Raw genomic sequence first — 26,862 nt, forward strand, 5'->3', positions numbered from 1 at the left:
CTTTGGGTTTCAAGGTTTTTTTTGTATGCTATGAGACATGCATAAATAAAAATGAGTGGTGTCAGGTAATTATCACAGCAATTTTGATATCCTCACGTAGCACCTGAACAAATCAAGGGAAGCTTTTCCTTTTGGAGACAGAACATGAAGTGAAGAATATGAAAATTGCCTATATAATGCTGCCACAGGGATGCCTCTCAAACCATTTTATCAGCAAAAAGGAAGCAATGTCTGCTGGTAACAGCTAAAGATCACATTCTAATTTTAGCAGTTGCAGTTAACTCATTCCCAATGGAGTTGCACTTACCGTGAGAAGGTTTCTAACTGCTTCAGCACTGAAAGGAAACAAGCATCGAGTCATTCATCTGCAGTTCTATATACAAATATGCTTTTTGGCCCATGAAGGGAAAGCATATGGAATCTGCTGCTATAACCCATTCAGCCAAACATGTCCACACATTTCTTATAATGCAAATGCTGAAAGAAATTCTCATTTTCTAGTGTTTTGGCTGTCCCTATATAGGTAAGATCATCAGCATGCACGTGCGTTCTGATATGGACAGAGCATGTGTATAAGAACTGCATGCATACTGCCTACTGAAAACTGGTAAGAACAGTTTTAATCAACAAATACATTTTCCTTGACATCCAACAGCTATAGTACTGATTTGATTCATAGATTATGTTTTAGATAACCAAACAGGTATTAAGCTGATATATTACATTTTCATCAAACTTCTGGAGACCATAATATGAACTGTCCATTTTTTAACATTACTCTCAAACTCCCAGAATAGTGCTTCAGTATAAGAATTTAATTTTACACAATATAGTAATTTTCCACATTAATTTCTAACAGGGCCTACAACAGAATTCATGTCACAGCTTGTCAACAGAAGGGGAATAAAACTCAGAAAGTTTCTTTATAGTAAAGGTGATTTAGTACAATTTCCTGAATAAAATTATTTTATAGTTACGAGACTTGGCTGATCCTCAAGCATGCATTTAATGCTAGGAAATAATATCTAAGTTTATTAAAAACAAATAAGGAGACTTCCTTGATAAGCAGTGATAAGTAAGGCTCTTTATAGCGTGACTTTTTCAAGGAGTTGTGCAAACAGATTTGCGGTCCAGCATAAAACCCTGAGCAAGTTATTTCACAGTGGGGAATGAGAATTTCTTTTTCTTTCAAAAAGGGTAATAATAAAGAAAATACAAAAATGTTCAATCTAGCAAAGTTCAACATAAAGTCATGATGTGATGTCAAGGTAAGTGTTCTTGAACTGCCGCCTGGGTTTCTGCCTGGATAATCCCTGCTGTGAGCCTGTGACTGAGCAGATGTGTGGAAATCCCAAGTGAGCTGGACTCACACAGGCATCAGGAAGGTGTTTGAATGGAGAGGGCAGCTTGTCACTACAGGTGAAACAGCAGAACTGAGGACATCTACAGTTATTGGCAAAATTCACTGTGAGCACTGAGCATGCTCACAGGTATTCAGGAAGGGGATCTTCAGATAAATACAGGTATAGATTAATCAGGAAATTCATATGGGTGAGTCATTCATGGCACTAACACACAGGCAGATGCTAACTCACTCTGTCCCTTCCCCAGCCTGGCCAGGGACAGTAATGACTGGGGCTCAGCACTGTGCTCATGTACAGCCCAGCTCTGCAGAGGCCTCGGAATACAATGGGAGTTATGCTGGCATTTCTCCCTGGATGTGCAGATACTGATAACCAACAGGGGAGGAAACTGCACTCAAATAGCTACAGCTTCAAAACCAAGCTGAAATGTATGAGGATGCACATTACAATGGAGATAAAATACAATCCTGTTCTACTCTGAAGATATGCTGAACTCAGATATAAACTTCAGTCTTTCTGTTTCAATGATACATATATGCTCACGCTACATTTTAAGAATACCTGCAGACCCTGTTGAACTCTGGCCTGAGTGAAGGACACTGCCCTAAAATCCCAGAGGAACTCCAAGGATTACCTTGGAAAGCTTACATGACACGATTTTCACTGCTCTGAATACTTAGCTCCCTCCACATCCATTGCTACAAGTATCTCAAATCTGTGAGCAATTAGATAGTTCATAATCAATGCTGGAGAAATGTGATTGCTGCTTAAATTCAGAAGGGGGAAAGGTGATGTTAATTTCTTTAAAAATATCTTCTAAAATAGAGCTATAGGCATAAATATATATATTCACCTTATCTAGTGATGGATAATAACATTTAGAATGCCCATATGCATTTTTGGCTTGGTTAGCATTGAAATAGGCACTTCATTTAGTTTAGCAGCAAGAATATTACATTTGTTTCCTCAGATACTATCAACCAATTCTTGTAGCATAATTTTTAGCTAAATGTCTGAGAAAATGTACCCTCTACACTCCTTGCTTGATGTTTTATAGAAATATGCATCTTAAACATTAATTCACTGCAAAACCAAAACTGGTTTAGGATGGCAAAGGGAAAATTGTTGTGAACTGTTGGAAACAAAACCTTATACTGAAAAACAGCTACCCTTTTGCAGGCTGTAATTATACCCCCAAATCTTTCCCCTTTTGCTGTAATTCGCATGTGTCTGTCTTCCATGTATTTTTAGTGAGCAAATTCACACAATAAAACAGACTGGATCCTGATGCAGCACAAAACAAGTGCCCTGAAGAACAAGTTGTTCACTTGACTCAAATGGGGTGATTATTTCTGAGACCAGTGTTCAGAACAGATTTAAACACCCAACGCTGCAAATTGGCAATTGATCTTTCATTTCCTTTCTTTCATCCTGAGGCAGGACTGGATAAACTGCGTGCTGCTTTCTCACAAACGTCTCCTCCCTCAATATCTCTTCCCGTCACAATTATATTGCACTCAACTCTGATGTGGCTGTGTTCAGCTACACAAACTCCTATCACAAGACAGGCTGGCTGTCAGGGACTAGTGCCTATTTCCTCTTCCTCCTTTATCCCCAAAAGAGCAGAGGATTTAGTAGTCATCTTGGGCATCAGTGCCTTCCTAGCAGCAGAACTAGGCAGTGCTTTCCACTTCGAGCTGTGAAGGCTGCAGGCAAGCAAGAGCTGCGAGGAGAATGGGCTACACCGTCTCTTCTAAATAATCTTTCAGTAAGAGTGGAGGGAGTTAAGGAATCAAAGGAAAAAGTCAGAAAGGAGAAAGCACACCCGAGGGAAGGGGGAATCAATGGGGATGAGGGGAAAAAAGGAAAAGAAAATTAAAAAATGGAAAGGAAAAGCCCTGTGAGAGAAAAGGAACAGGTTTCATGTGAAACTGAGCTTCGAAGGATAAAAAGTTGCTGTCCCGCATTAGTTACAGGTTTGAAGATAAATGTGAGAGAGTCACTAATACTCCTTGTGTGTTGCTGTCAGAGAAGGAAGATGCATGCACATGGACTGAAACTATGGGGTTAGCTCCTGTCAGACTGGGAACAGCTGTACTGGCAGGGGCTCAACCCACACCAGCCCCTGGGCATTCCCTGCTGCGCATCCAGTGATGCTACATGGTATTTCCAGGCACCTCCTTGTTTGAGGAGGTATCAATGAAGTCTGACCGTGCGATGTTCCCTTGCAATTTTAAATCATTAACATCAACTTCTAATGGTTTGGAGGAGAGCAGCAGCCACAGAGTTCTGAGGACTAAGCCCCTTGCTTACCCACCACTGTGGGTGAGGAGAGGGAGGCAGTGCAAATTCTGCCTTGCTGCTGTGTATGCTGTCTGCAGCCACGGGAGTGGGGACGAGGATTTCCTAGGTTGGGAACAGGCAGGGGTATCATGGATGAGTGGTTTGCAAAGGCAGGGCTCATCTTACCCTACTTCCATCATCTAGAATTTAACCATCTAGTCTAGGCCTGTTGTCTGGGCTGTTCCCGACATCAGTGGGGAGAGACAAACACTGTCAGTGTATGACTCATTTCACTCTTTGACAGGCATTTCTCTATAATTGGGGAAAAAAATACACTGCAAATTCTAAAGTTTCAGAAGGTTTCCAGTCTCACTTTGAGAGTATAATCACTAGGGATTAGTCTGATACTACAAAGCTCTTTGCATCAAACAAATCTGAAAATAGTGAATGCTATCAATCTGGGCTCCATATCAGAAGCCTAAGAGCTCTTCATCCTCCTACCTGAATCCTCTCTGAATTGTCACATCCGAAGAAAAATTAAGTGCCATATCGAATTGATCTTGAAACGACCAACAAATTGCCACGTACTAGTATTTTAACTTCTCTGAATCTACCACAAACTGGACTAAATATGCAGCAGATTTTCCTTCATTGTTAGATCTATATTTACATCTGTTCTTTCTCTTCCTTCATTTTATTATTTACATTTTTGCTCAAATACCAGCTTTTCCAGGCTTCTGAAATCATCACAGAAGTGAGGAGCAGTCTGATGTTACTTGCCATAATCAACCCCCTACCTAAGCAAGTTTTTAAAGGGTTTTAAATAACAGGACCAGCAACCACAGCTTACAAAAGTAGATTAGAGCTTCTTGTCTTAGTCTGAATTAAAGCAGGGAATGGCCAGATCTTAACAGGGGAAAAAAAGAACCGAGGAGCCTGCAGAAAACTAGTGACTCTTTCGTGATACCAATCTCTAATCAGAAAAGCAAAAACTCATTAGATTTTACCAATTAATCTAGGTAAATGAAAGACTGAAAAAGATGAGCATCTTAGTTGCTTTTAAAGGAAATAATAGGAAAAGATGCTATCTGCTGTTCATTTATCTGTTGTGTGCTATGTATTTTTCAAGATCTGACTATTTTAGAGTATAACCTACATTGTGGATGCATTTACATTTTGCTGAATGATCAGAGGTGCCTTATTCTTCATTGTATATGAACTGCAATTTAATAACAATTAAAAAGTTCTAATCTTTGCCACAGAGAAGCAGCTCTGGCTGAATAAGTCCTATTAGTGAAATACTGATATTATTAGTATGCAAGAGATGCAAAGTTGGGTGTATCTTTTGCTGTAACATTGCTCTTCACTGTAACAAAACCTCAAACAATAATGTCAAAAGGTGTTATTCAAATAGTGGATCAATAACACATATGCAGTGAAGCCTCATTCCCTGCTTAGATTTTATTCTCTTACCTGGTCTCTTCTGTAGCTATAAAGAAACCATCATCTGAAGCATCAAGCCAATTTTGCCTCTGTCTCTTGATCACTGGAATGGTGCTTGTCTTAATGGCACTTGCACTGGCTTGCAAGGCCTTACCATTAGTCATATGAACATGGGGAGCAGCATGCTGAAATCATAGTAAAAGGGAAAGATATTTGCCTGAGAATAAGCATAATTCTGTTAACTAATTCTCCTGTAAAGGGCACCCTACACACAGCACCCTTCTCAAAAACCAGCTAGTCTTCCTCGACCAGTACCTAGGGGTCAGCTAACACCCTGTGCACATTGACATGCTTTATCCACAGGTCTTAGAGCCCTTTAAAACCTAAACTAACTATTGCTAATGCCATTTTGTTCAGAGAGAAATTGAGGCCTGAATTAATGCCATGAACTAAGCAGTTCTGCAACAGAAACCCATTGATTTTAGGAGACAATTCATATTTTCTGAGCAAAAAACCAGCATTCCAACCAATGAGAAATGAGACTTGTTTTTTTCATCAAGTATGGCATTAATCTAATTGAAAAAAAATCCATACTTCTCACTACATAGGTCCTTACTCTGCCCGGTTTTCTTTTCAAATATAAGTCACTGAATAAGACAAGCGGTTTGGCCCTGCTGCTCACCTAAACAGGAGCAGGATAACAAAGGTTTCTATCACCTTGCCAGTGCCATGGTTCTTAAGTTTACCCACCAGTCATTATCTACTAGAGCTGACTACTGTTTGTCTGCATTCATTTTAACACAGATAACATTAAACATAAAGCAATGCATTAATTTTCCACTAAACCTTTACCTGGAATAACTGTGCAATGAGAATAAGTACTCAGACCTAATGAGGAAAGCTGCCTTCTGATACATGAAAAGGAGAGAGCGAAAGTGATGTTTTCTGTATCATATATAGATAACATTTTGGAAGAATAGCCCATGACAAATATATTAATCTTGGCAATTCAAAACTTGTTTCCCACATAACTGATTAGCAGCAGGACTGATAAGACTGATTGGAACAGATATTTTACAAAGACATTATACAAAGATGAGAGTTTGCTCACTTTCCCTCACAAGGATGAAAGATCATGTTTTCTTAGGAAGAGGTACTATTTTCTTGGTGAAAATACTGGTATTCCACATTAGTGATAGCATTTTGTCATACTCCTAAAATGCACACAGTGCTGCACATTGCTGGGACTACCCTCTAATGAGAGGAACAATTCCACAGTCAGTAAGGAAGGGGCTGGCAGATCCACAAAGACTAGCAGAACAGAACACAAACCTGATCTCTTAAATTGTGCCATAAAACCAGAACAGCCCAAACTAATAATCAAGGGCCTCATTTCTTTTGTATAATTCTTACACTAATATTCAATCCATTATATTCACATTATGCCACAACTTTCAACCCACCCCAATCCAGTTTTCTCCATTCAGTAGGACAAATTTTATGCGCTTGATTAAAAATTCCAGTGTGCATTATTTTAGTGCAAGTGACTGAAAAACCTCCTCTGTGATTCCTTAGATCTGATGTAACAAAACCAGACAAAAACAAGACACGAAATTTAAGTCATATGTAACTCTTTCTTCGAGCTAATCTATTTTCGTTTGTCTTAGAGACAAACAAGGTTTATAGGTGAAGTTAGTTGTTGCACATAGGGCTGTAAATCTATCTTGTAGTCCCTCTAGATACTTCTTCCATTTTTTCATTCAGTGTCTAGACTGCAGTTTGGTTTTCACATATTGGTTTGTATTGGCTTTGGTGGAGAGAAAGAACTAAAGGACATGCTACTAGAAGAAATTCAGCCGTTGGTTAGAATAAATTTAGGATCAAATACAGAGTTTGGATGAAATTAGACATTCATACAGCTATTTCACTGGTGATCTCTTAGTGTACGAAGTGGATAATGCTCAAGGAGTAAGAATTCATGCATGGAGAACACTGTCATACATCAGATTTCACACATTATTTTTATCTGGCAACTGCCAGTGCCATACGTTACAGGGGAACATTTAAGGGCTTAGATGGCAATTTTTCGCTTGCTTCCCCAGTCAGAAATGGGTTTAAGTTATCAAATATAACGGTTTATCTTTTCCCACGCTCCTTCCTAATACACCACTGAATGCTTCTTTTACTCAAGATAACATGCACAGGCAAAAAATATTCAGGAAACACACAAGGTACAAAGAATGTATTTTCTATGGCATAAACGCTGAAGAACAGTTAAGCCTGGTGGAAAAAGTATGTGATTTTCACAATACCTTTTCCCCTGTGAGAGACAGATGTCAATACTAGTTCTAAACTTCTACTTTGTCTACATTTATTAGACCATAACTCTTATTCCAGGCAAGAGATAACATTAGAGAAAATGGTGCAAGAGTCACAATATAATCTACTTTGTGTTGCATCACATTAGTTAGAATTTTTTCTTTTCTTTCCTTTCTCCCCTAGTCTTTTCAAGCTATTTGAAGAAATTAATTACATTTCACTTCAGGACACGAGCAAATAAGATCAGTGTTCTCCAGTCTGTGCTAGGGACCCCATTATCTTTAATTTCTAGTTAATTAAAACAATTTACGCTCTTGAGTAGAAAATCAGTTCATTAGTTCCTCTAAAAAATGTATTTACCATTGTGTATGCTCCTTTTTAGGAGCATTCAATGCCACTGTCATCAACACCAAGAGCAAAATGAACTTTCACACAAAGTACTTGTTAAATGGTTTTTTTTCAATGAGGAGGATGATGATGTCTAGCACACAGTTATGCCAGGAAGGTTATGAAAGCCTCAGGAATACTACCTGTACTACCACAGAAGGCCTATTCATAAAAAAACCCTGCATGCAGAAGGCTCCAATGGATTCATCATAACACTGCAATTAGCAGCTCCATTTTGATTGTTGACTGTGTACATCACCAATAAGCCATGCTGTGATTTTGCAACAAAACCACTGGTATTAAAAGTCCGCATCACCAGTGGCAAATCACAGAGCAGCACCCAAGCAGCAGCAGCTTTACCCAGCATTTGCCAAGTGCATGTGGGACAAATCCTGAGCGACTCTTTTCTCCCAAGTTTTTCCTCATCTCAATGCAGGTACGTTCATTGAGGGTATGTGCCTTTAAATTGTTGCATGCCCAGAAGACATCATAAGAAAAACTGTCTCTTAAGTTTTTCAACTTGTACTGGCATAGAAGTGGCTGAACATTTATTCACTGAGAGCCACTGAAGATTCTGAAAAGAAAACCAGCTCTGAAATACAGACAACAACACCAATAGGTGTTAAGAGCGTAAAAACTAATGGTGAACGAAAAACCTCATAGGACTAAGGGAGCTCTGGTTCAGGCAGTGTTACATCCAACAAATACAAGTATTTTAAGTCAGCACAGAGTTCTCTCTGGGAGGAGTTTCACCTGCTGAGCAGGAGGTCTCCATGCTGCAGACACATCCTCAGCAAGCTCTGAGGCCAAAGTCAATCTTTCCAAGGTCTTCAGCGAGGAAGAGTTCACGGGAAAACCATTTGTCCTAATGTCTTTGCAGCTTCCCCTGACCCCTGCTAAAACCTTTCTCTGGGGGCAACCATTCTCAGGAACTTGCCTCACAGGCTGGAACACAGCTCAGTTTTTGAGACCTGCTTGCAAGTGCTGCTCATCAAAACTCACCTGGCAGGGGCATGGGTTTTCCATACACAAACATTCATCTCCCAGTGGGCAACTGAGATGCCTCCAATGTTCGATGGATGCAACAGTCCCTTTCATGAAGAAGCTACATAAGGATGTGTTTGTCTGTCAAATCTTCTGGAAGTAGCAGCACAGTTACTAATTCAATCAGTTGCTTAACTGTAAATTAGGTCTTTCAATACTAAGCATAAGGCTTTGCAGTGTCTGGGAAACAGAATTTAGCTGTATAGCACCACTAGACACATGATGTATGCTGCAGTGGCAGCTATCAGTCCAACAAAGTTTGGATACTATTCCAAAGACACCTACAAAGATACTCCACAAACACCCTGTATTAAAGTGGCAACTTATTGCATCTTCATTATCTGTCCACACTAGATCCCAGAAAAATTTCAAGCATGAGGGTATTAAGAAGCATGTTGGAAAGTCAAGGAGAGGAATCTTGTACAAATTCAGAAACAGGACTCAGATCCCAAGTCGCAGTTGAGGTTCCTGTCTCTAAGTTTCTCAACTTGTACTGGCATAGAAGTGGCTAAGCATTTATTCATTGAGAGCCACTGAAGAATCTGAAATCCAAATCCAGCTTTGAAATAGACATAACACCAAAAGGTGCTAAGAGTGTTAAAAGCAATGGTGAATCTTTATGCTGTGGCTGAAAGAATGTTTAACTAGACTATCACAAATTCCTAAGTGGACCTGAATTTATGATCTCTTTCATTTTTCCCTATCCTTTCAAAAAGAAAAAACATCCCCATTGCCTTAAATTAGCAAATCTAAAACTTTTGTTGCATCTTTAAACAAAAAAATCAAAGCAAAATCAAAGCAAAAGCAGCTCAGTACATGGAGAGCAAAAAAATCACTAGAAGAAATCAAGCATGCTCAGATGATTGGTAAATTGATGATTGAACCATACTGATTGGTTGAATACATTTTGCATTGACCTAATTATATTGAATTACGTTAAATCAGGTATTGATTCTGTTTTGCCACACCTAAAGTGTTCTTATTTGCAAAGGCATTAGTGTTATACCTCTAATAAGAATTAAGGTTTGGGCCTGGTTTAGTCAATTCATAGAGATTTGAGGAATGCAGAAATTGCAAAGCACAGTCTCCACACAGCATGGAGTTGCAAATGTTGAATACCAGCATGCAGGCACACCTTCGTTTTGGGTATAGGATTTCTTTTAAGAAACCTGAAGGCTATTTAAAAGCAAAATACTTTCAAACAACAGATCATATAGAAGAAATGAACTGGTCAGCACAAGTATCACTTTTGAACCTCCTGATCTGCTATCAAATGTTTCACAAAACACTCAGAAGAGATGTAACGCTGAAAATCCAAGTCAATGACTTGTCTATGCAAGGGAAAAAACCAAACCAAACTAAACCAGCAAAAAAAACCCAGACAACTGACTTTCCCCAAAGCACCTGGGCTAAAATACGACAATGTTTATAGCCTCTGTATTTCATGGAAGTTACATAAAAGCTATCTAACCTCTGAATAAACCTTGCCTTTAAAAGCAGAATCTGGAAGTAAATACTTACTTGTATACATTAACAAATTAGTAATGAAAGACTAACCAAGGCATCCATCCACAGTGTAACAGGAAATTCATTTTTTATAAACACCCCCACTCCCTGCCCTCAGAGAGAACTTAAACATATTTCTAGATTTTATGTTTATGAACAAGAAACTGAAGCAAAACCCAGGGAGACATCACTGTATTTAAATACAGAAGAATTCTTGTAAAGGCTTCAGAAAAATTGCACTTCTTTCTCCTTAGCAAAGTACACTCTGTTCCTCATTGGCTTTGATTTTAACAGAAATCTGAATCTTCAGAGACAAGATCAGATTTAATGCCTGACTTACATTATTCCACCACCTATAAATGCATCTTAAAAGGAGTTCAAGTACTTTGTCTTGGTAAGACAAAAGCCTTCTTTTACACCGAAGTATCTGGGGCAGTGTACAGATTTACTGCTACACCTCTCATATTCTGACTGACTGAAGATTCTCCTTTGACTTTTCATCTATTAACCATAATCAGTCAGAAAAAGGGGACTTTATTTCAGAGTAATTCCTTATTGCAGTAGTCATTCACAGCAGTATTGCTTTACTTTGCCTATACTGAATAGATAATCTCATACTGTTTCTAATGTAAGGAATATTATATTTTCTGGCTTTACTAACATACTCCACCTCCTCATTGGAGAGTAAGAAATTTTCCATTACACATTCAGTTGTGCTTTAATTGCACAGAAGAGTGGGCATACTGTTATAACCTTTTCATACTAAGCAGAATACTTACTTTTACTTGCACTTAAATAAAGTGCAATGGACAATTACTGCACACTGACTGCAGAACATTAGTCTGAGTGGTCTGCGTTATCAGCAGAGAGATCTGGAGAGGTGCACAACACAGGAACCTCAAGAATTTATGTGATTTAAAAACCTTTCTCTTAACCCTTTAAAGTTTGGCCATGCTTTGATGTGAAGAGAAATATTATTACCTGAGTCATTACCTTTTTATTATTTATTTCCACTGGATTATTAATGACTGTTGATGTTAAAGCCAATGAACTATGTTTACCCTTTGTCCTCTGTTGAAACAAGTAGCTGTGTGGAAATGTACATGTCCAACAAATGCTGTACATACAGAAGAGGTAATAAACTTGAAGGGACACCCTGAAAACTGTAGGAATGAAAACCAACAAGCTCACACCATAGTTTGCTGGGTTTTAGTCTGAAAGCTCAAAACTTGCCTCAAAAAATGGTATTTTTCCAAAAGTGGACAGCCCTCTCTCCAAGTATCTACAGGGTAGGCATGAACCATTCCCAGTCAGAGAAAGGTTTTCTTTATGTGAGGTTTTGTTCAGTCTTTATCTAACTTTTATGAGAAGTCTGAAACAGAGATTGATAAAACCTGTCACCCTATAGAAACCCAAGATAGACACTAAGTTCATGACATTTTTATACATAGAACTTTTTAATCTCTTTTCTGAAGACATATCTGGTTGTTTAAACACTTCTCTCTTTCTGGAACCTGAACTATCAAACTCAAGGTAAAGTCAGAACCTGGCCTCATAGGAAATTACTCAGCTGTTGTTTTGAACATTAAATGTGCTCTGACATGTGATACACACAGAATGCAAGAGTTTTTATCGACATTAATGTGACATCATCAAAAAGCACTCACAAAACTGGATTTTTCACCTATTCAAACTGACAGCACTGCTACTTAAGCTATTCAACCTCCCATTTTTTTTCCAGTGCAGTGGCAGACTCATTTTATCTATACAGTGATACTGGACTTTGTAAAAAATCATGCCAATAGTTTCGGATACTACTATATCCATTCTGTTTTCAAAAGAAAACCCCTATCTATGGATAGATTGATACCTATAATCTCCTCTATACTTACCATTATTGTTCTTGTTGTATGGCTGGATGATTCTGGAAAACAAAAGAACCACAGTGGATTAGAGTATTGTCTTTATCCATAAAAGCCCTATTTTCTGACGCTCTGCCTGAAGGCTAAGATGCTGCATGTCTGCTACAACAATGAATATATCAGAAATGCAGAGACTGGAATGATTTCTCATGAAACAAGCACGAGAATCATCACTGGTCCTGAAAACACACAGCACACTCTAGTATGCTGTGAACTGCACTCATTCATTTTGTGCAATTATCCTTTTCTGCAGAAAAATATAAAAAATGGCAATAATTCATAATTCATGGTTGAAGAAGTGTATTTTTCATTTTGCTTTTAACATACGGCATCATTTAACACGGGGGATTAGCTCTGCAGGCGAAAAAAATACAAATAGCATCAGCATAATTCCATTACAATTCCCATTTGAAAAAGCTCTATAAAACATGACAATCCTTTTTGAGAATTTGGAGATGGAGTCTCAGTTTGAAATTGACAAAGTCTATTGAGAAGTGTAACAACCACAGATCTGAATTATTCTCTCCTATATGATAAACCAGGAGTCAGTCAACTGAACACACCATTATATTGATATAAAATCGCTGAGGAATCACTACTAGGCCAATAGCGAACACTGATTTCACCCTGCTGTTTAAATTAAATTACATTTGCTCACACCCCCCCAAAAGAACAGAAATCTAAACCTGTTTGGCTTTAAAATGCAATATTTGTCATACTACAGCCGTGCTCTTTTTAGAAGCAGTATAACTTTAGTAACTAAACATCTTTCCAACCCGTTAAAAAAAAAATGCAAGGGAATTCACTGCTGATCTACAAGGTGCAAGACAGTGCTACCAGGAATCTCATAGCACTGAGATTCCTGGTAGCAATCAGGAATTTCAGTAAGACATCGGCTATAGTACACAGACTTCTTAAGGAAAAGCCATTTAGCAACACTACATGCAGTTCTGGTTAAAATGTCCCCAGTTCTGCATGAATTGGATCTGCAGAGTCTCAATTCTGCAAGTGAGATAAATGTACAATAATTACAATGGGTTATTCTTGCCCTGATTCCAAACTGTGATTCTTATGGGGGTCCCAACTGGCATCACTTACACAAAGGATTCTCCAGGGGTTTTGTTATTGTTGGAAATAGTATTAAAGAAATTCCAAGGACAGGAGAAAGAAGAGCTGCACATCCTTTCCTGAAACAACTGTAATTACACTCTCAAACTGTTGTTTCTCTTTCATTCTGAAGAGTTATCTTAACCAGTCTGAAGGTATAGTTTAATCACTGATGGAAACAAAGACAAGCCATTTTAAACATCTCAAACTATTTCGAAAATTCAATCCAATATTCAGTAATCCCTGTATCTAATTTCCATTTGTACAAGTCTTCATCCTTTATAAATCTAATTTAAAAATAAAAATAAAATAAATACAAATATCAGTAACTTCCCATTAATAAAGGTTCTGTAACGTAAAAACCAATGTAAAACCACTAATATTTTAGTTGTGAGCTCCTCTCTCAGCCTCCTTTTCCTCTCTTTTTCGGCACAAAAATAATCATAGATAAAACTACATTTAGGTCACCAGTCCTCCAGGCATGTTTTAAACTGGTAGTATAAAAACGAAATACTGGGACAGCCTACTGTTTCCTCATACCTGAATATATTTGGCACTGTTATAAAGTAAGAGAAGACCACAGTCAAGTGAAAAACTCTCTAATCTGTTTGATTTTTATCTTCACAGTGAAGTTAATTTTGTTGTTACAAGTTTGTTTACTTTTTTGACATTCCAGTGAAGAACTTTCAGGACCTTAATGTTCCTGAGAAAACCCAGAGACTGCATCCATGGAGGTACAATCACCTGAGTAACTCTTGAGACAGGGATTGACCCCATTTATAAGCCAACCTACTCAGAATAAACCCCCCCCAGCCAACCTATCTCCAAAAGCACGAGTGCATTTCCTATGAGCAGAACGATCAGGTTAAACAAAAAGGATGGGGCTGCTTCTCTCTCAAAATATGGAGAAGACACATTACACAGCATTTCCAGTCACCCCCAAAAAGATCAACGTGAACAACCAGAAATCCATACTTTTTATATTCAGATACCACAGTAATAAAATCTTGGCTCTTACTCAGACGTGTTATGCTTTCCATGCCAAATCTATAAAAACTATGCTTAGCCATGATTGTCTCAAAATACTCAGTCACCCTCCCAGTTCCATAGACAACTGAGTGAGAGCATCTCCCTAAAGGGACCTGAGGTCAGCTGAATGTCCCCCGAGGCTGTTAAACAGCGTATTTTGAAGAATACTTTACAGACACTCTTAATGCAATGCCCACCGCTGTTAACTCCAGGGTATTGATAACCTATTTATAAAACTGAACAAAGAAATGAAGAACTGTTATGTATATATAATAGCTTCATGCAATAAAAACATCCTCTGATTCCTTTTTCTTAGCTTTTATGGCTATTGTAGATACTAAAATATCATCTAAGTTGCCAAACATCTTTTAGGAAGACCTGAGTATATCCATAAATAAAAAGCTACAGAAAGAACTGTTTAATAAGTAGACTTAGTCAAAATATTCTAGGATCTAGCAGAGACTACTAATGAAGGTGCCACTGTTACACAATATGAAATCTTACATACTCTTATACCCTGATATACCCATACTCTTATACCCTGAAATCTTACATACTCTTATACCTCTTATACCTCTTATATTCAGACTTCAGAACTGAGATACTGATTTCTTCCAGAAAATAATTAAACCCCAATTTGGCAGGGTTCTGACCAATGTTTATGCATGAACACAGCCCAGCTAATCCTGTGGAAAACTTTGCTTTTAATTAAGGCAACTAAGGAAGAAAGCTCTTGCTTCCAATTAAAAAGGCAGTCATTGTGCATTCAAAAAGTGGCATTTTACAAAAGGTCTGCCCACCAATGCGACCTCCAACGCAGCTTGAGGGCAGCAGAGCTTATCTAAAAACTGTCTTGGTGTTCAACACAGAAGAAAACAAAACTTTGGGGTTTTAGCTCTGACAAGTTTTGTAATGCCTCAGGGAATTTCAATAACTACGTTTGAATTTCACCGAAACTGGCAGCCGTTGGGCACTTGGTTTATAAATGAGTTCTTAAAGCAAATGACTATGTGCAAGGAAATATCTGTATTTGCACTCCAGGAAACTGGAAACTCCAGGAAACAGGATAGTTCTCCCCTTAGGGCCAATGCAGTGAAGGGGATTACTCCACTTTAAACAGAAGTGGTCAGACAACATCACTAACAAGGCGTTCTGGTGATGTGATGTGAGTAAATTACCGTAAATGCAACTTCAGTACTGACAAGATGCTTAGAAGTTTATGATTGTGGAGAAATCGATGCACTTATGGCAATCGATGCACTGCCTCAGATGCTCATATGGTCCTTCTGCAACTTATTTATTTGAGCTCAAATAGAAATAAGTAGTAAAAAGACATTTTCTCACATTAGAAGTAACTGCTTTACCAACCATACTGAACAATGAAGTGTTTCTTCCTGTTTACAGGCACTAGGAGACTATGAAATTTCCCACTGTAAAATCATCTAAGGCTAAATCAGAAGTGCACCACCAAGGGAGGTGCCAGCTACAGAGTTATTTTGAGTTTACCTACTATCCACCAGCAACATAATTTTATTTTCCTTTCAGAGTTCTTCAAACCAGGAGAGAAATAACATCCTTAATACCACTCCAGCTCTATTTCAGCTGTTCATAGTTATGTTTATATGTGCTATTCTTTAGTTCTGCTGATAGGAAACTTATTTATCTGATAGTCATCTTTCTCTTCTATATTAATGGGGCCACCAACAATACTAGTGGTGAAAGGTGCCCTTTTTCGGAACCTTCTAGAATAAATATGCTTGAAGAGAATGTCATTTAGACATGTAGAAAATAAAGGCAGACAGGCAATAGCAGCGGTGTTTAATCCTAGTGCCACTCACAGCTGTGCGCAAGACTATAAAGAAACTTTTCACCCAGAATGGACCACTTCAGAAATAAGCTGAGAAAGGAAGACTTTCATTATTTCTTCTCCATTTGCATTATGAATATTTGACATAACCAAACATAATTGGCTTTTTTCCTACCAATTTGTAGCAATAGAACAAGTGCTATTAAATATTATTTAAAAAATAGTTTTATATGTGTGCGTGTTTATCTTATGACCATACTAAGAATGACTTTGGCTTAATTTGAGAGAGACCCTTAGTCTTCCAAGACAGAAATTTGAAACACTGGAGAAACAATACACAGAACGGAAAAAGAAAAAGCACAAAAATATTCAAAATTCAAATGTTCAAAATCACAAAGCATTTTTCCCAGACACAGGAATCTTTCTGGCTCCACTGCCCAAGCACTTGCTGAAGTTGCCTTCCCTATTGCATTATGTATTGAAATTGTTAAGAACTATTGCTCTGTAATCACAGCTTACAAAAAATAATCAACCTACATGACAGTAATCCCACACAGAAGCACTTTAAAGTATGAACTCCAGATCTCAAATCCAGAACACATAATTCATGAGGTAATACGCTGCTAATCCTGTTACCCAACAGACAAGATTCTCTTTCTGCAGCTTTAATTCTTTAGAATAATACTAGGGAAAAGCAGTGATTCCAGGAATTAGGTTCTGGTTATCTGCACTGTGTTTTAAATGTTAACTTAATTATAGTGGTGGTGTTATTGTTTGCTGGTTTAAAAGCTGATTTATTCTGCCAACCAGAAAAGCCAGTGTTACTGCAACTTCATGCACACACACTACCTGTGCATGACACTCAAAGTGGTGCATTAACTCATGGATGCGATTCTAGTTTTGTGGGGTTTGTGAATAAACGTAAGCAAAGAAGTCTGAAAAATTTAAATACAATCTAGATACATTTTAGAGAGAAAGGAAATAAAAGAAAAGAAAAAAACCCTATTCCATTTCTAGTGTACTTGCACCCTCGGATGCAGTAAGCCTGGAAAGTAGAGTTGTATGGAAACTGTGTTTTGACTTTGGCAAAATCAAAGCAATTGCTGTCTCTATTTGAAATGCCCACACCAAGTGCTGTGCTAGGGTGACAGTCTGGCTCCTCCCAGGTCCTCCTGTCACCAAATTCACCACAAAGAAGTCACACTGCGTGCTTCTGCCCACTGAAATACACTCTGCAGTTTGAGCCGTCTTTGGACATAGAATGGAAGATTCTTCTTTGCAATTAAAGAACCTCAAATACTTGGGAGATAACTGTAATGTGAATCCAATGTAGGCAAACAATGGCTACATATTGTCTATCATTGCAAGACAACTCATTGTAAATGAACTTAAGGAAAACATTGTTTTACAAAACAAAATTTAAAACAGAAAAATAATGGCTTGAGATGCTTGAGACGTACAAACATCAGATGTAGTAGCCTAGTTCTACAAATGACTGACAACATCAGCAGTAACACCATGGGATAATTAAGGTCCATGTCATTTTCCAGGCACATAATTTGGGCTCTGGAAGTTGTCACTAGTTCATCATTTCCATATTATCATTTGTACCTATGCAAAAGCAAGTGAATATCCTGACCACAGAAATGCAAGCATTTTAGTTTTCTGCTAAATATTTCAAATGCTTGCTTCCAACTGTACAGTGAAAATAGCCAGAAATTGGCTACTCTGTGCAAATTTCAAAAATCAAAGGTAAAAACATTGTTAGGTTACTCTCTGAACTGTCAGAGATGGATTTAATGACTTTGTATAAAAAGGCATGACAAGACTCTTAGCATAAAGCATTTCATTTTATGACATAAAGGCTCCAAGTAATATATGTTAGAAATAACCAGGAGTCATAAAGACCTTTTTCATAGTTCTCTACTCCTCCAGCAAATGACAGTAACACAGCATCACTTTTTCCAGAGAGATCTTACTTTCCATGCCCAAATTTCCATTGATACCAGTGCACACTTTTCAGTAAGAGATCTGTAGCCAAGTATATAAAAGCATTTGCTGGCTATACCAAGGAACAAAGCTGGAACACACATGCCCAAAGTAAATTTCAGAGGAAAAACTGACTGTGGAACAATCTATAACTTTAGTTTCTCACTTTTGGGTACATACAATTTAACATTAATCATACATTGTGTTTCAGCAAGGAAGAAATGGCAAAAGTGGATTCACACAGTGGCTTGTTTATCACATCTCATGTCTTCATTTTATGTAGGAAATCATTGGTATGTAAAATGAGGTTTATATCAATGGAGGTAGGTTTATAGTTTATTAATATGTAAGAGAAAATGTAAGGTTTTCAAGTAAAGGAGTGCCTTTGGTGTGCATTTTATGCTGCCACCACAGAACATCATCTCCATCTCTACTGGAAAATGGTATTGTGATAACAATGACCAGAAACTCTTGAGAACAAACAACTCCCTCTGCAGAGAAATTCCATCCTACAGTGAAAACTCCTTCCCTCCAATGTACTTCTACAGAGGGTAATGTGAAAATAATTATGATGAACCACACAGAATCACAGAATCAGAGAGTGGTTTGGGCTGGAAAGGACCTTACGATCATCCAGTTCCAACCCCCTGCCATTGGGGTCTTCTCTGTTCAAAGAAAACTTGGGACAGGAAAGGCTCCAGTCTCCCTACTTGTCAGTTAGGCTGCTTATATCTTCATGGGTTTGTCAAAGGAGAGTCTCAAATTCCCCACGGAAAAATAGGAGTGAAATATAAGCCAGCCTTCTTTGCTTACCTCCTCAATAGCCAATACTATAGTCTTAAGCAGAGAAAGAAGGATTGACCAAAATAGCATCTAAGAGAAAAGGTACATGTTTTTGAGGTCTTTCTCCCTTTGCCAGTTGCTCCTGTCACTTTCTCTTCTTGCTGTGCCAGAGATGTGCAGGTTCCTGGGAAAACAGACCCCAAAATTGCTGTCTTATTCTTAGATACAGCTGCATACTTCAGTATATTCATGAACAGAGAGTTGACTGTTGAAAGACTCTTGAAGACATCAGGACATCTCAGCCTGAAATACAGCATTAAAGGTCTGAGCAGAGAAAGAAAGGAGGAGGATCGGGGCTGCTGATTAAAGTCTCTTCAGCTATGAACAACTGGTTATTTTATTTCTGCCCACAAGTCATGAAAATGATATCAACAGGCACAGACTGATTTCTGTCCCTCATTAATGACACTAATATCTTGAATATCCTGTGGATATTCTGGTTCTGGTGCATGTAAAAGTAAGGAAATGCCTGCCAGCTGACAGAGATTATATTCATGTAAAATATCTCTACCTGATGTTTCCAAATAGCATAACGAAAATTATCATTACTCACCCTGCCAAAACAATAGCCTGATGTGAAACTCGACTACTCGGATGTACTGTTGCTCACAGTTAAGCGGCTTTGTGGGTGAAAGTAATCGCTCGGAATAATTTCAGACACTGTAATTTAAAGATCAGATTCAAAATACCTACAAAGCACTTTACAGTCACACCTAAATCTTCCCATCAACTCCAGTCATAAAATGGGATACCCGAAACATTTCGCAATGTCGTGATCTGCTGTAGATAGAATACTCCCATTCGAAGGAGACTGTCTTCACTGATGAGAATCAATTAAATACCTTGTGCTGACTTTATTTTCAGCAGCAATGGAAAGAGTGAGCAGAGGCCCAAGCAATCCTGTCTTCTGTGTATACTACATAACCACAGCTCAGAGTAGTTAAAAGCACCAGCATGCATATTACACAACACCTCCTTGAAGTACTGTGAAGGAAGAAAGCTTTCTGGCATTTTTCATTCCGTTCTACAGAATGACACATTTGCTGTTGTTTGAAAATACAAAGGAAAAACACTTTTCTAAGACCAGCCAGAAAAAGTCTTCCTCCTACAATAAAAGACACAAACAACTAGAAGATCTTCTATCTATCTAGTTACAATAGGCAATGCTTAAGCAGTGCAATTTTACTTCTCTCTATGCCTTACACATGGGTTCATGCATACAAGTACAACTACATCTCAGCCACGAGTGACTGACACTCATATGAGTTAATAGCAATAGCTAGATACCAGGGCACAAACCCCACCATTTCTGGAGAGATAAAAGGAGGAACTGGGAGGAGCAACAGCAGTCTAAAACGACAGACTCCCTCAAAGCTATCAATCAGTTGCACCAGACTCTTGCTGGACATGCATCCATAATAAAATGAAAGGGAAGCTTGTGCTGCACTGGCCAAAAATCAAGACTGAAGCCAACATAAGACTTCTCTAAGAAATGCTAACAATGTTTTTGTTTATTACTCTTATAAGCATTACAACAAATATTAACTTGTCGTAATCTTCCCCCACTCCCCTATACAGGCATAAAGAAGCGCCATTTCCACACTGCACTGTGTTATTTATGAGCCAGTAATTACTATTTTGTTAATAACAAATTTCTGCCTTTTAACAACAATATATGGCACTCAACCCACCTAGGCAGGAAGACTGATTGTAAATATGCCAATCTAAATATCTATTTGCACAAGCCTAAATGGCATTCACTTGAATGCTGTCAATTATTGTGTATTTTAAACATATTTATATGGCCCTTTTTTACAACAAACTTCTAATACTGTTGGAAAAAAGCAAACCTGAACATGCAGACATTTCTATGGCAATAACATTATGAAAATAGCAAGAGATAAGACTTAATATAAGCCCACTGTGCTCCCTTTTGTCTGCTCATTGCATTGAAGCATGCGTTGAAAGACAGAATATATCTTCATAGCAGGTTTTCTGGGTCCTGTTAATTGATACTATGCAATACACCCTGAAACAATCAATAGCATTTTGAAACCAAAAAAAGCTTTCCAGTATAACACAGACACCTCTGGAGGCTGGCAAAACCTCTCACTGCACAAACAGTGCACCATGGTCAGTGCAATTACGCAGAAACCACCATTCCCCAAGTTGAGCTGCTCACTGAGTTTTTGCTGTGTGCTGAAGAGAAGCTGATAAATCAAAGCAAAAAAAAAAAAAAGAAAAAAAAACAAAACACAAAAAGAGAGAAAATAGTTTCTATTTACCAATAACCAGAGGAGGAGTTAAATGGTAAATATTAAAAATAACTGGTTTTAAGTCAAAAGGAACAGAAGACCTGTGCTGTTGAGTATCATTACTACTGGTTTGTTGTTTCTTCTTTGCATTTTATTTACACTTTGAAGGCTTTTAATTAAAGAGAGCAGCCAGGATAAGAACCAAACCAGCCACTTTTAAATACTAAAATAGCTATTTTATGCTAACAAAATACAGATTTCAATCTCTTAGGATAGATGCTTTCCAGTAAGTTATGTTTTCACAGAAAACAGATAAGCAGCAATAGTTACCTCTTGAAGCAATGAATCACAGTTATCAATACTGATACATCAAATTAGATGTTATTTTGTGCAAACTGCCTTAGCACAGTTCGCTGTTTGATCCAATCTAATCAGTGTGGCTAATGGCTGGTTTTATACTTTGAAGATATAATCTGTACTAAGTAAGAGAAATCTTTCAAGACTTTCAAGCATGCCTCCTTACAGGGATATCATCATAACCTTTACCTCAAGCGTATTGCTACAGCCTTCTCTGCATCTTTATTTCCAGGTGGAAGTCATTCATCACTTAAAGCTTATATGGAGAGTTCAAACAGCCAGCACTGGTGGAGGGGGGAAACAGCCTTTGTTCACATTCCCATGCAGCAAGTACCAGACCATCCGTGCAGGACTTCACACTCCAAGATTGCAGTAGAAATTCAGCATTTATGGCTTTGCCTATTAATGTCATCACTTTCTTCCAAGTACAAGTCACATGGATGTCATCTTGGTCCACCAAATAGCTTGTGTGGCCACCCATGCATGTGATTTGCCTACTGCATCTCCGAGCAGAGGTCCAAGAAATCCCATCTTCTTAATACCCACCTTTTGTCAAAGTATGTGGTGATTTCTATCTAGGTGTTATTAAATGTACAGGAGGCAATTTCACTTCAAGATACAAAGAGTGTTGGCAAGGACAGAATCATTATGAGAAGATGATGGATAATGGATCGAGTTTTTCTTCCTGTATTTGGAATATAATTACTATTCAGTTGTCTAAAAGGCAAGTCCCTCTCATTCCTACCTCATTTCCACATTCTGTGAAGCATGAAACCTCTTTTGTGCTGTTCGTGCCCTGAAGAGCCTATTTCGGAGCCTAACTTCTTTGAGATTTCTAATCTCAACAACCTCATTCAATTACAGAACAAATAAGGTAGTAGCTTATAGAAGTTACATCTTACAGGAAGACAGTTCAGCAATGCATGCATTTCCTTTCAGAGCAAACAAAGCATGTCCTGCTGGATTCTCCTCCTATTGGAACATGAGGTAAAACTGTTCACAGTTGAAAATCTTTAGTTTGGGTAACGATTAAAATAAAAACTAATGAAAGAATCAGTAATACACAGTCACTGTTCAGAACAAAAAACAAAGGCTATTTGAGAAAAGTTAGCCTTACCCACAAATTTCCATCATGTTTTTGCACAGCTTCATATTTGCTCTCCCTTTGCACCACACTGTAATGAAACGGCTGGATGCACGAGACTTAAACATCACCTCTTGTGCTGCACAGAGCACAGGAAAAGCCTCTCCTCTACCTCTGTGACACCCTTTTGCTTCCTGCTCCACAAGTGGTAGAAATGCAGGGACAGTTGCTGTCTATGGCTGTCTACCTTCCACCAATCCTTATTGCAAGGACTGCTTTTAACTGACTCTGTGACAACGGTCTTTGAACGTTAGCAGCTATTTTCCCTCACTGTTGAGAATCCAGACTAAGTTTAGAACTCATATGCTAGCAAAGAGATTGGCTGTAAACTAGGAGGTCCGGTACATATCAAGCAATTCCACATAGAGCAATTCCAAAAGTCTTGCATATATCTGCAAAATTCTTCAAATCAAAATGCAATGCAACAAACCAAAATAAAACATGTCGCATCACTGTCTTCACCAAATTTATTCTTTTCTTGTCCTTTTATATGAAGATTAGTAAGAAAAATGGTAAAAGGAGGGTTTTTTTAAAAGATGGCATTAATATACCCACATTCAATGAATAAGCACCACCATTCACTGCAGTAAGAATCAATGCTATAAACATGCTATCCCTATCTTACATTTCTGTTGGTCTGTACCACCTTACTTAATGGCATCTCAGGCCCAGAGTTCAGAGACTTAAAGAATATTTCTTTGATATTCCTTCACATACCATCAAGGCCATTATGATGGCTGTAGTTTCTTTTCCCCAAGATACTTAATGAAGAGTGATTGGAGGGTGCAAGCAGTCGTTTTGCACTTGGACTTTGAAGGGTTGGTGTTGACCTGATTACATTTGGTTTCACTGCAGGATGAATCTCTATTTGAGACAAAAGACAGAGAGAGAAATTAGACATACTTGATTTAAAAAATAGATAAAAACCGTCTATCCAACATACTAAATTTACATTTCAATTTCCAGTGAAAGGAAGGAAACAGAGTCTTCTGCATGAGTGTGTTTACAGGACCTTAAATAACAATTCTTTATACCTACAGTTCCTCCAAGCAAGGAAGATCTATTTCACTTTAGATCGCGCAAGTTAATGCTATGGTGTAGACATGTGAGGATTTCAGAGGCTGAAGATATAATACAGATCAATCTGAAATAGGTTTCTGTTTACATTTTCCTACCTTTGAGGTTTGTATTGGAGCTACACACCTACAGATTGTTTTAGCAAGCAAATCAAAGCATTTTACTATAGTAGAGGCAGTGAAGTGCATCTGGCCAGCGCATGTCAGGGTGGCAGCTGCTTTGTTTGCCAAAAGCTGATGGAGCTGTATGGAAATTTCTGTCATCTGCCAGACAAAAGTGGCAATGGGAAGCCTCAGTAGAGTCTGCTTGTGCTGCACCAGGGATCTGCTGAACCCATTAACTTATTCCGATCACACATTCAGGTTCAAAATGCCACCACTGTGGGTGACTTTGGACAGACCCAAGGTTTGGAGGGAAGTCAGAGAGCCCGAAGGCAGGTCCCATCCCTCTGACGCAGGCTGTGAGGCACTGGCAGCCCCATTCCCCAGTCTCTCCCCAGGGCAGAGCAGGAGACTCCTGAGCTGAGAATATAAGGGCAGAGGAGGGGATCATGAGTTTCAGCTGCCCAAGGGGAGTAGGATCAAACGGCAGAACTGAAGCACTTTCTCATGCGTAGCCCAGGTTTCCACCTCCTGAAGAGTGCTTCCTTCTGCTTTTCTGTTTATAAAATAAAGCACAGAAGTTGGGAATATGCAAAATCTGAAGTGATGCAGGGATCCAATGAGGAAGCCCTCCAGCCTCTGCCATTCACAGCTATCACGCAAGAGAAACAGAAACCATTGCGTGAAGTCAGAATCCACCACAATAGCAGATTTTTCCTCTTTCAGAAATGACAAGGAAGTCTGAGAAGCCAAGGCTCTCCTGGCAAGCCTTCACAGGCAGCCTGCAGGTACCAGCCCACCCACCCTGAATAGCAACTGGCTGGGACTGCCATAGGAAGTCGTGATAACGTTTAAAGGGGAGATACATAAAGGTGGGACAGCCAAACAGTTGAATCAGTATGCAAACTGGGGGAAAGGATTATCTGAAGGGGGCTACAAGGATGCTGGAGAGGGACTCTTCATCAGGGACTGTAGCAATAGGACAAGGGGTGATGGGTTCAAACTGAAACAGGGGAAGTTCAGGTTAGATCTAAGGAAGAAGTTGTTCCCTGTGAGGGTGCTGAGGCCCTGGCATAGGTTGCTCAAGGAAGTTGTGAATGCTCCATCCCTGGCAGTGTTCAAGGCCAGGTTGGACAGAGCCTTGGGTGACATGGTCTAGGGTGAGGTGTCCCTGCCCATGGCAGGGGGTTGGAACTGGGTGATCTTAAGGTCCTTCCCAACCCTAACTATTCTGTGATTCCATGATTCAGTAAGTAGGATGGCCACAGTGGCTTGGCTGGCTCTACTGGGACCAGTATGCCAGGAGAACACAACACCAACAATCTACATATTTGAAGAGACTTTGCTTAATTGTTAACCACTGATCTGGTCGGAGCTCAGAGTCATACTCGTAAAGCAAGAACACCCTCATCCAAGATACTTCAAGAGGGTCGGGTAAGAATGAATAGATTAGGGTAATACATGGGCAGGTATTAAAAGAGCACAGAGCTACAGTACAGGTAATTGCTTCAGATTTGGGTGTGCATGTGAGGGCAAGTTTGAGGTCACCCATCCTCTCACCACTTACTTTGATGAGAGCTTTTTACTGCCATTCACCGCATTACTCATCTGCTTTTCATGTAATAGAGTTTAGGAACACCAGGCAACCACCCATTTTCCATGCTGTAGAGAACAAGTTTCTACTTCGCTTTCTTACTAAAATGGGATCAGAGGCAGTGCTTAATGTTATGAACACTGATTGCTAAAGCAAAACTTTGAACTGAAATAGAAAGGTTTTGCACTGTTTTCTAAAGATGATTGGAATTTGGATTCTAAAATGCTCATCTGGCAATCTTTTCCCATTTTCTGAAGGAAATGTTTAGTTTTCAGGGCTAATACCACTAAGACATAACCTTTTTTGTCACAGAGCTCCAGCAGCAATCACAATCATCCCAGCAGCTGCATGAACATACAAGAACTCATAAATCCTTCTGTCCACAGTGAACAGGAGATGTGATTTTATGTTGTCAGGGTGAGCAAACAGTTGAAAAAGCAGCATTTTCTCACTCGGACTTTCCTTCAGCTGGAGGTCACTAGTCCTCCATCAGTTAACCACAATGCCTGTCCTTTCTCCTCTGCTCTAGAGGAAGGTAGCCATGCCAAACTCACCTTTATAGGTTCTAGAAACAAACTGAAACAAGCCAGCACCACTTTCCAATGGATTGAGCCACTCCTATGGGGATCTTTACCCCTTACACTCACATGTCCTCCACATACAGACTGCATGCTTTAGATTAGCACTTTCTAGATTAGCTGCTTCATCACACCCCAGAGGGGTTATGAGGCATTTCAGGGTTTTGCTTGAATTATATTATCCTATTACTGTACTATGGAATAATAGTAATTAGGGTTCTTTTAGTTCCTGATGCTGCTCTGATCCTTGTTCTAGTGCCTAGTACTCCACAGAAAATCTCCCTGCTTACTCAAAGAACTCCAAATAACCCAAATTACCCCTTTACCTGCATAACAAATAACCAGTTGACCAGATACAGACTGCATGAGCATTTCTGAAATAAAGATAAAACAGGAGTAAGAAGCAACACTTGAACACCACATTAGGAACCCTTTCAGGAAGACCAGGTTGCAGCCTCAAACAAGCAAATGCAGGAACAACTCTAAAATCTTCTCCCATTTCCACTAATGAATCAAAAATCCAAAGCAAATAAAGGGAAGTTGAAGTCTCCTACTAGCCACTTAAATAAGCATCCTGGATTCCAGAGGTGCTTCAGCAGCTGCACCTCCCTCTCTCATCTCATCTCCTCAGTATGCATCCAAGATGGAAACATTAGCCTGGTTTCCTCATACTTTGGAGGTAATATAGGACGTTCAATTAGCCAGGGGTTGCA

The 26,862-nt window shown here is 38.9% G+C and overlaps 1 protein-coding gene across 6 annotated transcripts in view; it reads right to left on the reverse strand.

Annotated features, from left to right (window-relative positions):
* Positions 1–26,862, reverse strand: part of MTA3 (metastasis associated 1 family member 3) — a 136,041-nt gene that overhangs the window by 16,551 nt on the left and 92,628 nt on the right. For 3 of the 6 annotated variants that reach the window (XM_030499822.1, XM_030499821.1, XM_030499826.1), the window contains 3 exons: positions 23,517–23,663; positions 12,239–12,270; positions 5,121–5,275 (listed from right to left, as the gene is read on the reverse strand). In XM_030499822.1, the coding sequence (XP_030355682.1) occupies positions 5,121–5,275; positions 12,239–12,270; positions 23,517–23,663 (334 nt within the window). Of the gene's footprint in view, positions 1–307; positions 336–5,120; positions 5,276–12,238; positions 12,271–23,516; positions 23,664–26,862 lie in introns of those variants that run through there. The other 3 variants (XM_030499823.1, XM_030499825.1, XM_030499824.1) reach the window with 3 other exon arrangements.

The sequence above is a fragment of the Strigops habroptila genome, chromosome 10 (assembly GCF_004027225.2).
Source record: "Strigops habroptila isolate Jane chromosome 10, bStrHab1.2.pri, whole genome shotgun sequence".
NCBI classification, from domain to species: domain Eukaryota; kingdom Metazoa; phylum Chordata; class Aves; order Psittaciformes; family Psittacidae; genus Strigops; species Strigops habroptila.